This window comes from Salvelinus fontinalis, chromosome 8, assembly GCF_029448725.1.
Source record: "Salvelinus fontinalis isolate EN_2023a chromosome 8, ASM2944872v1, whole genome shotgun sequence".
Lineage (NCBI taxonomy): Eukaryota > Metazoa > Chordata > Actinopteri > Salmoniformes > Salmonidae > Salvelinus > Salvelinus fontinalis.
In genome coordinates this window covers 49,919,483-49,932,601 of record NC_074672.1, presented here as the reverse complement: position 1 = coordinate 49,932,601, position 13,119 = coordinate 49,919,483, and the positions used below count along the sequence as shown (strand labels likewise).

General features: G+C 46.0%; 1 protein-coding gene across 3 annotated transcripts in view; it reads right to left on the bottom strand.

The window, feature by feature from the left end:
- The window catches only part of haus7 (HAUS augmin-like complex, subunit 7), an 81,358-nt gene continuing 68,239 nt past the window's right edge, over positions 1 to 13,119 (bottom strand). For 2 of the 3 annotated variants that reach the window (XM_055932759.1, XM_055932758.1), the window contains 4 exons: positions 10,691 to 10,805; positions 6,209 to 6,421; positions 4,077 to 4,188; positions 1 to 373 (listed from right to left, as the gene is read on the bottom strand). In XM_055932759.1, the coding sequence (XP_055788734.1) occupies positions 312 to 373; positions 4,077 to 4,188; positions 6,209 to 6,421; positions 10,691 to 10,805 (502 nt within the window). In that variant the 3' untranslated portion in view covers positions 1 to 311. Of the gene's footprint in view, positions 374 to 4,076; positions 4,189 to 5,833; positions 5,903 to 6,208; positions 6,422 to 10,690; positions 10,806 to 13,119 lie in introns of those variants that run through there. The other variant, XM_055932761.1, reaches the window with a different exon arrangement.

Here is a 13,119-nt window from a genome sequence, read left to right as displayed (position 1 = left end):
TTTGAAATGGTATTGAAAATTTTTAATTACTAAGATGGGAACATGGAAAGCTAGATAATGATCTGCTCTAGTAACAGTTACACAGTTAGCACTGATACCAGAACAATCTTAGCATTGAAAGGCAGGAAAGTTAACATTGATGCTAGCATGTGATGATCATGGAGAGTTAGCAGTAGCAAGCTAATAGTTGTCTGTAGAGTTCAGGGTTCGGTTAGCGGTAGCCTGCTAGCTTCAGTCTGGAGTTCAGGGTTCGGTTAGCGGTAGCCTGCTAGCTTCAGTCTGGAGTTCAGGGTTCGGTTAGCGGTAGCCTGCTAGCCGTGGTGAAGAGAAAGGAACTCTGTGTATCTCTTGGTAAGGTCCTCCAACTGGGTGGCTGAAACACACACACACACACAGTCAACTTCAATAGCAATATACAGTTGAAGTCGGAAGTTTACATAAACTTAGGTTGGAGTCATTAAAAGTCGTTTTTCAACCACTCCACACATTTATTGTTAACAAACTAGTTTTGGCAAGTCGGTTAGGACATCTACTTTGTGCATGACAAGTCATTTTTCCAACAATTGTTTACAGACAGATTATTTCACTTATAATTCACTGTATCACAATTCCAGTGGGTCAGAAGTTTACATACACTAAGTTGACTGTGCCTTTAAACAGCTTGGAACATTCCAGAAAATGCTATGGCTTCAGATAAATGATGTCAGTTAGCCTGAGTCAATTGGAGGTGTACCTGTGGATGTATTTCAAGTCCTACCTTCAAACTCAGTGCCTCTTTGCTTGACATTATGGGAAAATCAAAAGAAATCAGCCAAGACCTCAGAAAAATAATTCTAGACCTCCACAAGTCTGGTTCATCCTTGGGAGCAATTTCCAAATGCCTGAAGGAACCACGTTCATCTGTACAAACAATAGTACGCAAGTATAAACACCATGGGACCACGCAGCCGTCATACCACTCAGGAAGGAGACGCGTTCTGTCTCCTAGAGATGAACGTACTTTGGTGCGAAAAGTGCAAATCAATCCCAGAACGACAGCAAAGGACCTTGTGAAAATGCTGGAGGAAACGGGTACAAAAGTATCTATATCCACAGTAAAACGAGTCCTATATCGACATAACCTGAAAGGCCGCTCAGCAAGGAAGAAGCTACTGCCATAAAAAAGCCAGACTACGGTTTGCAACTGCACATGGGGACAAAGATGGTACTTTTTGGAGAAATGTCATCTGGTCTGATGAAACAAAAATAGACCATCGTTATGTTTGGAGGAAAAAGGGGGAGGCTTGCAAGCCGAAGAACACCATCCCAACCGTGAAGCACGGGGGTGGCAGCATCATGTTGTGGGGGTGCTTTGCTGCAGGAGGGACTGGTGCACTTCACAAAATAGATGGCATCATGAAGTAGAAAAATGATGTGGATATATTGAAGCAACATTTCAAGACATCAGTCAGGAAGTTAAAGCTTGGTTGCAAATGGGTCCTCCAAATGGACAATGACCCCAAGCATACTTCCAAAGTTGTGACAAAATGGCTTAAGGACAACAAAGTCAAGGTATTGGAGTGGCCATCACAAAGCCCTGACCTCAATCCTATAGAAAATTTGTGGGCAGAACTGAAAAAGTGTGTGCGAGCAAGGAGGCCTACAAACCTGACTCAGTTACACCAGCTCTGTCAGGAGGAATGGGCCAAAATTCACCCAACTTATTGTGGGAAGCTTGTGGAAGGCTACCTGAAACTTTTGACCCAAGTTAAACAATTTAAAGGCAATGCTACCAAGTACTAATTGAGTGTATGTAAACTTCTGACCCACTGGGAATGTGATGAAAGAAATTAAAGCTGAAATAAATCATTCTCTCTACTATTATTCTGACATTTCACATTAAAAAAATAAATAAAGTGATGATCCTAACTGACCTAAGACAGGGAATTTTTTAGAGGATTAAATGTCAGGAATGGTGAAAAACTGAGTTTAAATGTATTTGGCTAAGGTGTATGTAAACGTCCGACTTCAACTGTATATACACACACACACACAGTACAAGTTTGAACACACCTACTCATTCCAGGGTTTTTCTTTATTTTTACTATTTTCTACATTGTAGAATAATAGTGAAGACATCAACACTATGAAATAACACATATGGAACCATGTAGTAACCAAAAAGCCACCCTTTGCCTTGATGACAGCTTTGCACACTCTTGGTATTCTCTCAACCAGCTTCATGAGGTAGTCACTTGGAATGCATTTCAATTAACAGGTGTGCCTTGTTAAAAGTTAATTTGTGCAATTTATTTTTCCTTCTTAATGTGTTTGAGCCAATCAGTTGTGTTGTGACAAGGTAGGGGTGGTGTACAAAAGATGTCCCTATTTGGTAAAAGACCAAGTTCATATTATGGCAAGAACAACTCAAATAACATATTCAGTCTGTCTACAAACAGGCTCTCAAAGTGCTTGATAGGAAGCCCAATAGCCATCATCACTGTTACATCCTCAGAAAGCATGAGCTCCTGAGTTGGGAAAATCTGGTGCAATACACCGACGCATGTCTTGTATTCAAGATCCTAAATGGCCAGGCTCCCCCTCCTCCACTCAGTATTTCTGTTAAACAGAAAACCCAAACATATGGCAGCAGATCCACAAGGTCTGCCATGAGAGGTGACTGTATAGTTCCCTTAAGGAAAAGCACCTTTAGTAAATCCGCTTTTTCTGTGAGAGCTTCCCATGTCTGGAATACACTGCCATCAGACACACATAACTGCACCACATATCACACTTTCACAAAATGCACGAAGACCATGGCTAAAGGTCAATCAGATTTGTGAATATAATCCCTAGCTGTGTATCACCTCTTTCCATGTTGTCTGTTTGTGTGGAAACACTCAGTTGCTTTTATGAATTTTGTCTTGCTGCTTTTTGTTCTATGTTGCTCTGTCTGTATGCTACGTCTTGCTTGTTCTATGTTGCTCTGTCTGTATGCCACGTCTTGCTTGTTCTATGTTGCTCTGTCTGTATGCTACGTCTTGCTTGTTCTATGTTGCTCTGTCTATATGCTACGTCTTGCTTGTTCTATGTTGCTCTGTCTGTATGCTACGTCTTGTTCTATGTTACTCTGTCTGTATGCTACGTCTTGTTTGTTCTATGTTGCTCTGTCTGTATGCTACGTCTTGTTCTATGTTGCTCTGTCTGTATGCTACGTCTTGTTCTATGTTGCTCTGTCTGTATGCTATGTCTTGCTTGTTCTATGTTACTCTGTCTGTATGCTATGTCTTGTTCTATGTTACTCTGTCTGTATGCTACGTCTTGTTCTATGTTACTCTGTCTGTATGCTACGTCTTGTCCTATGTTGCTCTGTCTGTATGCTATGTCTTGCTTGTTCTATGTTACTCTGTCTGTATGCTATGTCTTGTTCTATGTTACTCTGTCTGTATGCTATGTCTTGTTCTATGTTACTCTGTCTGTATGCTACGTCTTGTTCTATGTTACTCTGTCTGTATGCTACGTCTTGCTTGTTCTATGTTGCTCTGTCTGTATGCTACGTCTTGCTTGTCCTATGTTGCTCTGCGTGTGCTCACTGCTCAATGATTGTCTATATTGTAATTGTTTTTAATAACCTGCCCAGGGACTGCGGTTGAAAATTAGCCGGCTGGCTAAAACCGGCACTTTTACTGAAACGTTGATTAATGTGCAACTGTCCCTGTACAAATAAAATAAACTCAAGCCAAGAGAAACAGCAGTTCACATCATAGTTCTGTGTAACTTGAAAATAAAAAAAAATCACTGAGTGTCACCTCTACACACCTCCACTTTTTTGGCTACATGATTCCATATGTGTTATTTCACAGTTTTGATGTCTCATTCTACAATGTAGAAAATAGTAAAAATAAAGAAAAACCCTTGAATGAGAAGGTGTTCTAAAACTTTTGACTGGTACTGTGTGTATAATATGGCAAAGTTGTGTGTTTGTGAAGGCCAGGGTCTGTGTGTTTATACTCAGAGGGTGTGTGTGAAGGCCAGGGTCTGTGTGTTTATACTCAGAGGGTGTGTGTGAAGGCCAGGGTCTGTGTGTTTATACTCACAGAGGGTGTGTTTGTGTCCGTGGCTCCAGTAGCAAGGGTCTGAGTGAACCTCATTCACCGTGCCAGACAGACAGACAGACACCTCTGATACCTGCCGCAGGACCTCTAGCTCCTAGAGAGAGAGAGAGACATTCACCGTGTCAGACAGACAGCTCTGATACCTGCCGCAGGACCTCTAGCTCCTAGAGAGAGAGAGAGACATTCACCGTGTCAGACAGACAGCTCTGATACCTGCCGCAGGACCTCTAGCTCCTAGAGAGAGAGAGAGACATTCACAGTGACAGACAGACACCTCTGATACCTGCCACAGGACCTCTAGCTCCTAGAGAGAGAGACATTCACCGTGTCAGACAGACAGCTCTGATACCTGCCACAGGACCTCTAGCTCCTAGAGAGAGAGACATTCACCGTGTCAGACAGACAGCTCTGATACCTGCCACAGGACCTCTAGCTCCTAGAGAGAGAGACATTCACAGTGACAGACAGACACCTCTGATACCTGCCGCAGGACCTCTAGCTCCTAGAGAGAGACATTCACCGTGTCAGACAGACAGACAGACAGCTCTGATACCTGCCGCAGGACCTCTAGCTCCTAGAGAGAGAGAGAGAGACATTCACCGTGTCAGACAGACAGACAGACACCTCTGAAACCTGCCGCAGGACCTCTAGCTCCTAGAGAGAGACATTCACCGTGTCAGACAGACAGACAGACACCTCTGAAACCTGCCGCAGGACCTCTAGCTCCTAGAGAGAGAGACATTCACAGTGACAGACAGACACCTCTGATACCTGCCACAGGACCTCTAGCTCCTAGAGAGAGAGACATTCACCATGTCAGACAGACAGACAGACAGCTCTGATACCTGCCGCAGGACCTCTAGCTCCTAGAGAGAGAGAGAGACATTCACCGTGTCAGACAGACAGACAGACAGCTCTGATACCTGCCGCAGGACCTCTAGCTCCTAGAGAGAGACATTCACCGTGTCAGACAGACAGACAGACACCTCTGAAACCTGCCGCAGGACCTCTAGCTCCTAGAGAGAGACATTCACCGTGTCAGACAGACAGCTCTGATACCTGCCACAGGACCTCTAGCTCCTAGAGAGAGAGAGAGACATTCACCGTGTCAGACAGACAGACAGACAGCTCTGATACCTGCCGCAGGACCTCTAGCTCCTAGAGAGAGAGAGAGACATTCACCGTGTCAGACAGACAGCTCTGATACCTGCCGCAGGACCTCTAGCTCCTAGAGAGAGACATTCACCGTGTCAGACAGACAGACAGACACCTCTGAAACCTGCCGCAGGACCTCTAGCTCCTAGAGAGAGACATTCACCGTGTCAGACAGACAGCTCTGATACCTGCCACAGGACCTCTAGCTCCTAGAGAGAGAGAGAGACATTCACAGTGCCAGACAGACAGACACCTCTGATACCTGCCGCAGGACCTCTAGCTCCTAGAGAGAGAGACATTCACCGTGTCAGACAGACAGACAGACACCTCTGATACCTGCCACAGGACCTCTAGCTCCTAGAGAGAGAGAGAGACATTCACCGTGTCAGACAGACAGACAGACAGCTCTGATACCTGCCGCAGGACCTCTAGCTCCTAGAGAGAGAGACATTCACCGTGTCAGACAGACAGACAGACAGCTCTGATACCTGCCGCAGGACCTCTAGCTCCTAGAGAGAGAGAGAGACATTCACCGTGTCAGACAGACAGCTCTGATACCTGCCGCAGGACCTCTAGCTCCTAGAGAGAGAGAGAGACATTCACAGTGACAGACAGACAGACACCTCTGATACCTGCCGCAGGACCTCTAGCTCCTAGAGAGAGACATTTTGTAGAATATATTTTTTTAATTACTTAGCTTGCATCGAATGCAACTCGTTAGTTCAAACAGAGATGTATTAATTCTGTGTATTAGATGTATTAATTTCTATGTATTAATAATTAAACACAAAGGGAGAGCGAGGACTGCTATGAAAACTGTCAGTCCTCAGAGGAACACAGAGACAATGTGTGTGTGTGTGTGTGTGTGTGTGTGTGTGTGTGTGTGCATACCGTGTTGCAGGCGGTGAGCAGCCTATGGACAGTGCTGAAGATGTGTGTGTGTGTGTGTGTGTGCATACCGTGTTGCAGGCGGTGAGCAGCCTGTGGACAGTGCTGAAGATGTGTGTGTGTGATCTGAGGCTGGGAGGGTCTCTGCAGCAGTAGGATCTGAAGTCCGTGTCGTACACACGGCTGAACACACTCATCATCTGCGTCAGATCAGACACAGCTACACGTAACGCGCACACAGAGAACCGGCTCGGACTGGCCTCCTCACCACGCAGGAACACACACTGAGAGAGGGAAAATGAGACTTTTATTCAAAAGTGTTTTACACGTTACATTTAGATTTTAGAAGAGGTCCTATACAGGAGCAACGAGAGGTACTGAGCCTTCAGAAAGTAACCCCTGTGACTTTTTCCACGTTGTTGTGTTACAGCCTGTATTTAACATGGATGAAAGTAACCCCCGTGACTTTTTCCACGTTGTTGTGTTACAGCCTGTATTTAACATGGATGAAAGTAACCCCCGTGACTTTTTCCACGTTGTTGTGTTACAGCCTGAATTTAACATGGATGACAGTTGTGATCTACACACAATACAACAATGTCACAGTGGAATTGTGTTTTTGTTTTTTTTAGACATGTCTACAAATTTCTACAAAATGAAAAGCTGAAATGTCTTGAGACAATAAGTATTCAAACCCCTTTGTTATGGAAAGCCTAACTATACTGAACAAAACTATAAAATACAACGTGAAGTGTTGGTCTCATGTTTCATGATCTGACATAAAAGATCACAGACGTGTTCCATAAAACACAAAAAAAGTTTATTCCCCTCACAAATGTGTTTACATCGCTGTTAGTGAGCATTTCTCCTTTGCCAAGATAATCCATCCACCTGACAGGCGTGGCATATCAAGAATCTGATTTAACAGCATGATCATTACACAGGTGCACCTTGTGCTGGGGGACAATTAAATGCCACTCTAAAATGTGCAGTTTTGTCACACGGCACAATGCCACAGATGTCTCTTGTTTTGAGGGAGCGTAGAATCGGCATGCTGGACTGCAGGAATGTCCACCAGAGCTGTTGCCAGAGAATTTTATGTTAATTTCTCTACCATAAGCCTCCTCCAACGTTGTTTTAGAGAATTTGGCAGTATGTCCAACCAGCCTCATAACCGCAGACCACGCCAGCCCAGGACCTTCACATCCGGTTTCTTCACCTCGTGATCGCGAAGAGATTAACTTTATGTCCTGACTACAGAGTGTTATGTTGGGGGCAAATCCAACACATCACATTACTGAGTACCACTCTTCATATCAAGCATGGTGGTGTCTGCATCATGTTAGGGGTATGCTTGTCATCGGCAAGGACTAGGGAGTTTTTTAGGATAAAAATAAACGGAATAGAGCTAAGCACTGGCAAATTCCTAGAGGAAAACCTGGTTCAGTCTGCTTTCCAACAGACACTGGGAGATGAATTCACCTTTCAGCAGGACAATAACCTAAAACACAAGGCGATATATACACTGGAGTTACTTACCAAGATGACATTGAATGTTGCTATGGCAAAATTGTAAAATGGCTGTCTAGCAGTGATCAATAACTTCTCAGAGCTTGAAGAATTGTAAAAATAATTATGTGCAAATATTGTACAATCCAAGTGTGCAAAGCTTTTAGAGACTTACACCTGTAATCGCTGCCAAAGGTGATTCTAACATGTATTGACTCAGGGGTGTGAATACTTATGTAAATCAGATTTCTGTATTTCATTTTCAATCAATTTGAAAACATTTCTAATAACATGTTGCCATTGTCAATATGGAGTATTCTATTTCAACTCTATTTAATACATTTTGAATCCAGGCTGTAAAATGTGGAATAAGTCGAGGGGTATGAATACTGTCTGAAGGCTCTGTAGGTAAAACAATCATTCACCTCCATAATTATTGACACTCTCGATAAAAATAAGCAAAAAATAAATTCTTTTTTACATGTATAAAATAAATACAAATACTGAGCTACACTGCATGCTCAGAAAAATGGTAAGACTTTAAATTTCATACTATACACAGTGAAAGATTTTGTTTAAACAAAATGAAATCATTAAAGACTCAGTACCGGTATCATTACAGACCCGGTACCGGTATCATTACAGACTCAGTACTGTTATCATTACAGACTCGGTACTGTTATCATTACAGACCCGGTACCGGTATCATTACAGACTCAGTACTGTTATCATTACAGACTCAGTACCGGTATCATTACAGACCCGGTACCGGTATCATTACAGACTCAGTACTGTTATCATTACAGACTCGGTACTGTTATCATTACAGACCCGGTACCGGTATCATTACAGACTCAGTACTGTTATCATTACAGACTCAGTACTGTTATCATTACAGACTCAGTACTGTTATCATTACAGACTCAGTACTAATATCATTACAGACTCAGTACCGTTATCATTACAGACTCAGTACCGGTATCATTACAGACCCGGTACCGGTATCATTACAGACTCGGTACCGGTATCATTACAGACCCAGTACCGGTATCATTACAGACCCGGTACCGGTACCATTACAGACTCAGTACCGGTATCATTGCAGACTCAGTACTGTTATCATTACAAGGGGAGGGAGCACAAAGCATTACAGACTCAGTACTGTTATCATTACAGACTCAGTACTGGTATCATTACAGACTCAGTACTGGTACCATTAAAGACTCAGTACTGTTATCATTACAGACTCAGTACTGTTATCATTACAGACTCAGTACTGTTATCATTACAGACTCAGTACTGTTATCATTACAAGGGGAGGGAGCACAAAGCATTACAGACTCAGTACTGTTATCATTACAAGGGGAGGGAGCACAAAGCATTACAGACTCAGTACTGTTATCATTACAGACTCAGTACTGGTATCATTAAAGACTCAGTACTGGTATCATTACAGACTCAGTACTGTTATCATTACAGACTCAGTACTGTTATCATTACAAGGGGAGGGAGCACAAAGCATTACAGACTCAGTACTGTTATCATTACAGACTCAGTACTGTTATCATTACAAGGGGAGGGAGCACAAAGCATTACAGACTCAGTACTGTTATCATTACAGACTCAGTACTGTTATCATTACAGACTCAGTACTGTTATCATTACAGACTCAGTACTGTTATCATTACAGACTCAGTACTGTTATCTTTACAGACTCAGTACTGTTATCATTACAGACTCAGTACTGTTACCATTAAAGACTCAGTACTGTTATCATTACAAGGGGAGGGAACACAAAGCATTAAAGACTCAGTACTGTTATCATTACAGACTCAGTACTGTTATCATTACAGACTCAGTACTGTTATCATTACAGACTCAGTACTGTTATCATTACAGACTCAGTACTGTTATCATTACAGACTCAGTACTGTTATCATTACAGACTCAGTACTGTTATCATTACAGACTCAGTACTGTTATCATTACAGACTCAGTACTGTTATCATTACAGACTCAGTACTGTTATCATTACAGACTCAGTACTGTTATCATTACAGACTCAGTACTGTTATCATTACAGACTCAGTACCGGTATCATTACAGACCCAGTACTGGTACCATTACAGACTCAGTACTGTTATCATTACAAGGGGAGGGAGCACAAAGCATTACAGACTCAGTACTGTTATCATTACAAGGGGAGGGAACACAAAGCATTACAGACTCAGTACTGTTATCATTACAAGGGGAGGGAGCACAAAGCATTAAAGACTCAGTACTGTTATCATTACAGACTCAGTACTGTTATCATTACAGACTCAGTACTGTTATCATTACAGACTCAGTACTGTTATCATTACAGACTCAGTACTGTTATCATTACAGACTCAGTACTGTTATCATTACAGACTCAGTACTGTTATCTTTACAGACTCAGTACTGTTATCATTACAGACTCAGTACTGTTATCTTTACAGACTCAGTACCGTTATCATTACAGACTCAGTACCGGTATCGTTACAGACCCGGTACCGGTATCATTACAGACTCGGTACCGGTATCATTACAGACCCAGTACCGGTATCATTACAGACCCGGTACCGGTACCATTACAGACTCAGTACCGGTATCATTACAGACTCAGTACTGTTACCATTACAAGGGGAGGGAGCACAAAGCATTACAGACTCAGTACTGTTATCATTACAGACTCAGTACTGGTATCATTACAGACTCAGTACTGTTATCATTACAGACTCAGTACTGTTATCATTACAGACTCAGTACTGTTATCATTACAGACTCAGTACTGTTATCATTACAGACTCAGTACTGGTATCATTACAGACTCAGTACTGTTATCATTACAGACTCAGTACCGGTATCATTACACGGGGAGGGAACACAAAGCATTAAAGACAGGTGCCAATTCAGACACCTATCCTCAGATACATTTCTCCCCACCCGTACCAGGGGTGCCAATAATATGGGAGGTGACCGTATGTCATTACAACTTCCTGGATGACATCACAGACACTCACCTGGTCGTGCAGCTGTTTCAGAGCGGTGTGAGTGGACTCCAGCAGGGCTGTGACACCAGCAACCTCCTCGCCCCTCGGCCTGCTGGGTAGTGACCTCTGACCCTTCCTGGCACCCCTGGAGAGAGGTCAGGTGAGTTAGTACTGGGCCGGAACTAAAACCTGTCCTGATGTCAGAGGGCTAGGGGGTGAGAGTAGGGGTGAGAGTGTACCTGATGTCAGAGGGTGAGAGTAGGGGTGAGAGTGTACCTGATGTCAGAGGGCCAGGGGGTGAGAGTGTACCTGATGTCAGAGGGCCAGGGGGTGAGAGTGTACCTGATGTCAGGGGGTGAGAGTGTACCTGATGTCAGAGGGCCAGGGGGTGAGAGTGTACCTGATGTCAGAGGGCCAGGGGGTGAGAGTGTACCTGATGTCAGGGGGTGAGAGTGTACCTGATGTCAGAGGGTGAGAGTGTACCTGATGTCAGGGGGTGAGAGCGTACCTGATGTCAGAGGGTGAGAGTGTACCTGATGTCAGGGGGTGAGAGTGTACCTGATGTCAGAGGGTGAGAGTGTACCTGATGTCAGGGGGCCAGAGTAGGGGTGAGAGCGTACCTGATGTCAGAGGGCCAGGGGGTGAGAGTAGGGGTGAGAGTGTACCTGATGTCAGAGGGCCAGGGGGTGAGAGTGTACCTGATGTCAGAGGGCCAGGGGGTGAGAGTAGGGGTGAGAGCGTACCTGATGTCAGAGGGCCAGGGTGTGAGAGTGTACCTGATGTCAGGGGGTGAGAGTGTACCTGATGTCAGAGGGCCAGGGGGTGAGAGCGTACCTGATGTCAGAGGGCCAGGGGGTGAGAGTAGGGGTGAGAGTGTACCTGATGTCAGAGGGCCAGGGGGTGAGAGTAGGGGTGAGAGTGTACCTGATGTCAGGGGGCCAGGGGGTGAGAGTAGGGGTGAGAGCGTACCTGATGTCAGGGGGCCAGGGGGTGAGAGTAGGGGTGAGAGCGTACCTGATGTCAGGGGGCCAGGGGGTGAGAGTAGGGGTGAGAGTGTACCTGATGTCAGAGGGCCAGGGGGTGAGAGCGTACCTGATGTCAGAGGGCCAGGGGGTGAGAGTAGGGGTGAGAGTGTACCTGATGTCAGAGGGCCAGGGGGTGAGAGTGTACCTGATGTCAGAGGGCCAGGGGGTGAGAGTAGGGGTGAGAGTGTACCTGATGTCAGAGGGCCAGGGGGTGAGAGTAGGGGTGAGAGTGTACCTGATGTCAGAGGGCCAGGGGGTGAGAGTAGGGGTGAGAGTGTACCTGATGTCAGAGGGCCAGGGGGTGAGAGTAGGGGTGAGAGTGTACCTGATGTCAGAGGGCCAGGGGGTGAGAGTAGGGGTGAGAGCGTACCTGATGTCAGGGGGCCAGGGGGTGAGAGTAGGGGTGAGAGCGTACCTGATGTCAGGGGGCCAGGGGGTGAGAGTAGGGGTGAGAGTGTACCTGATGTCAGAGGGCCAGGGGGTGAGAGCGTACCTGATGTCAGAGGGCCAGGGGGTGAGAGTAGGGGTGAGAGTGTACCTGATGTCAGAGGGCCAGGGGGTGAGAGTGTACCTGATGTCAGAGGGCCAGGGGGTGAGAGTAGGGGTGAGAGTGTACCTGATGTCAGAGGGCCAGGGGGTGAGAGTAGGGGTGAGAGTGTACCTGATGTCAGAGGGCCAGGGGGTGAGAGTAGGGGTGAGAGTGTACCTGATGTCAGAGGGTGAGAGTGTACCTGATGTCAGAGGGCCAGGGGGTGAGAGTAGGGGTGAGAGTGTACCTGATGTCAGAGGGCCAGGGGGTGAGAGTGTACCTGATGTCAGAGGGCCAGGGGGTGAGAGTAGGGGTGAGAGTGTACCTGATGTCAGAGGGCCAGGGGGTGAGAGTAGGGGTGAGAGTGTACCTGATGTCAGAGGGCCAGGGGGTGAGAGCGTACCTGATGTCAGAGGGCCAGGGGGTGAGAGTAGGGGTGAGAGTGTACCTGATGTCAGAGGGCCAGGGGGTGAGAGTGTACCTGATGTCAGAGGGCCAGGGGGTGAGAGTGTACCTGATGTCAGAGGGCCAGGGGGTGAGAGTAGGGGTGAGAGTGTACCTGATGTCAGAGGGCCAGGGGGTGAGAGTAGGGGTGAGAGTGTACCTGATGTCAGAGGGCCAGGGGGTGAGAGTAGGGGTGAGAGTGTACCTGATGTCAGGGGGCCAGGGGGTGAGAGTAGGGGTGAGAGCGTACCTGATGTCAGAGGGCCAGGGGGTGAGAGTAGGGGTGAGAGCGTACCTGATGTCAGGGGGCCAGGGGGTGAGAGTAGGGGTGAGAGTGTACCTGATGTCAGAGGGCCAGGGGGTGAGAGTAGGGGTGAGAGTGTACCTGATGTCAGAGGGCCAGGGGGTGAGAGTAGGGGTGAGAGTGTACCTGATGTCAGAGGGCCAGGGGGTGAGAGTAG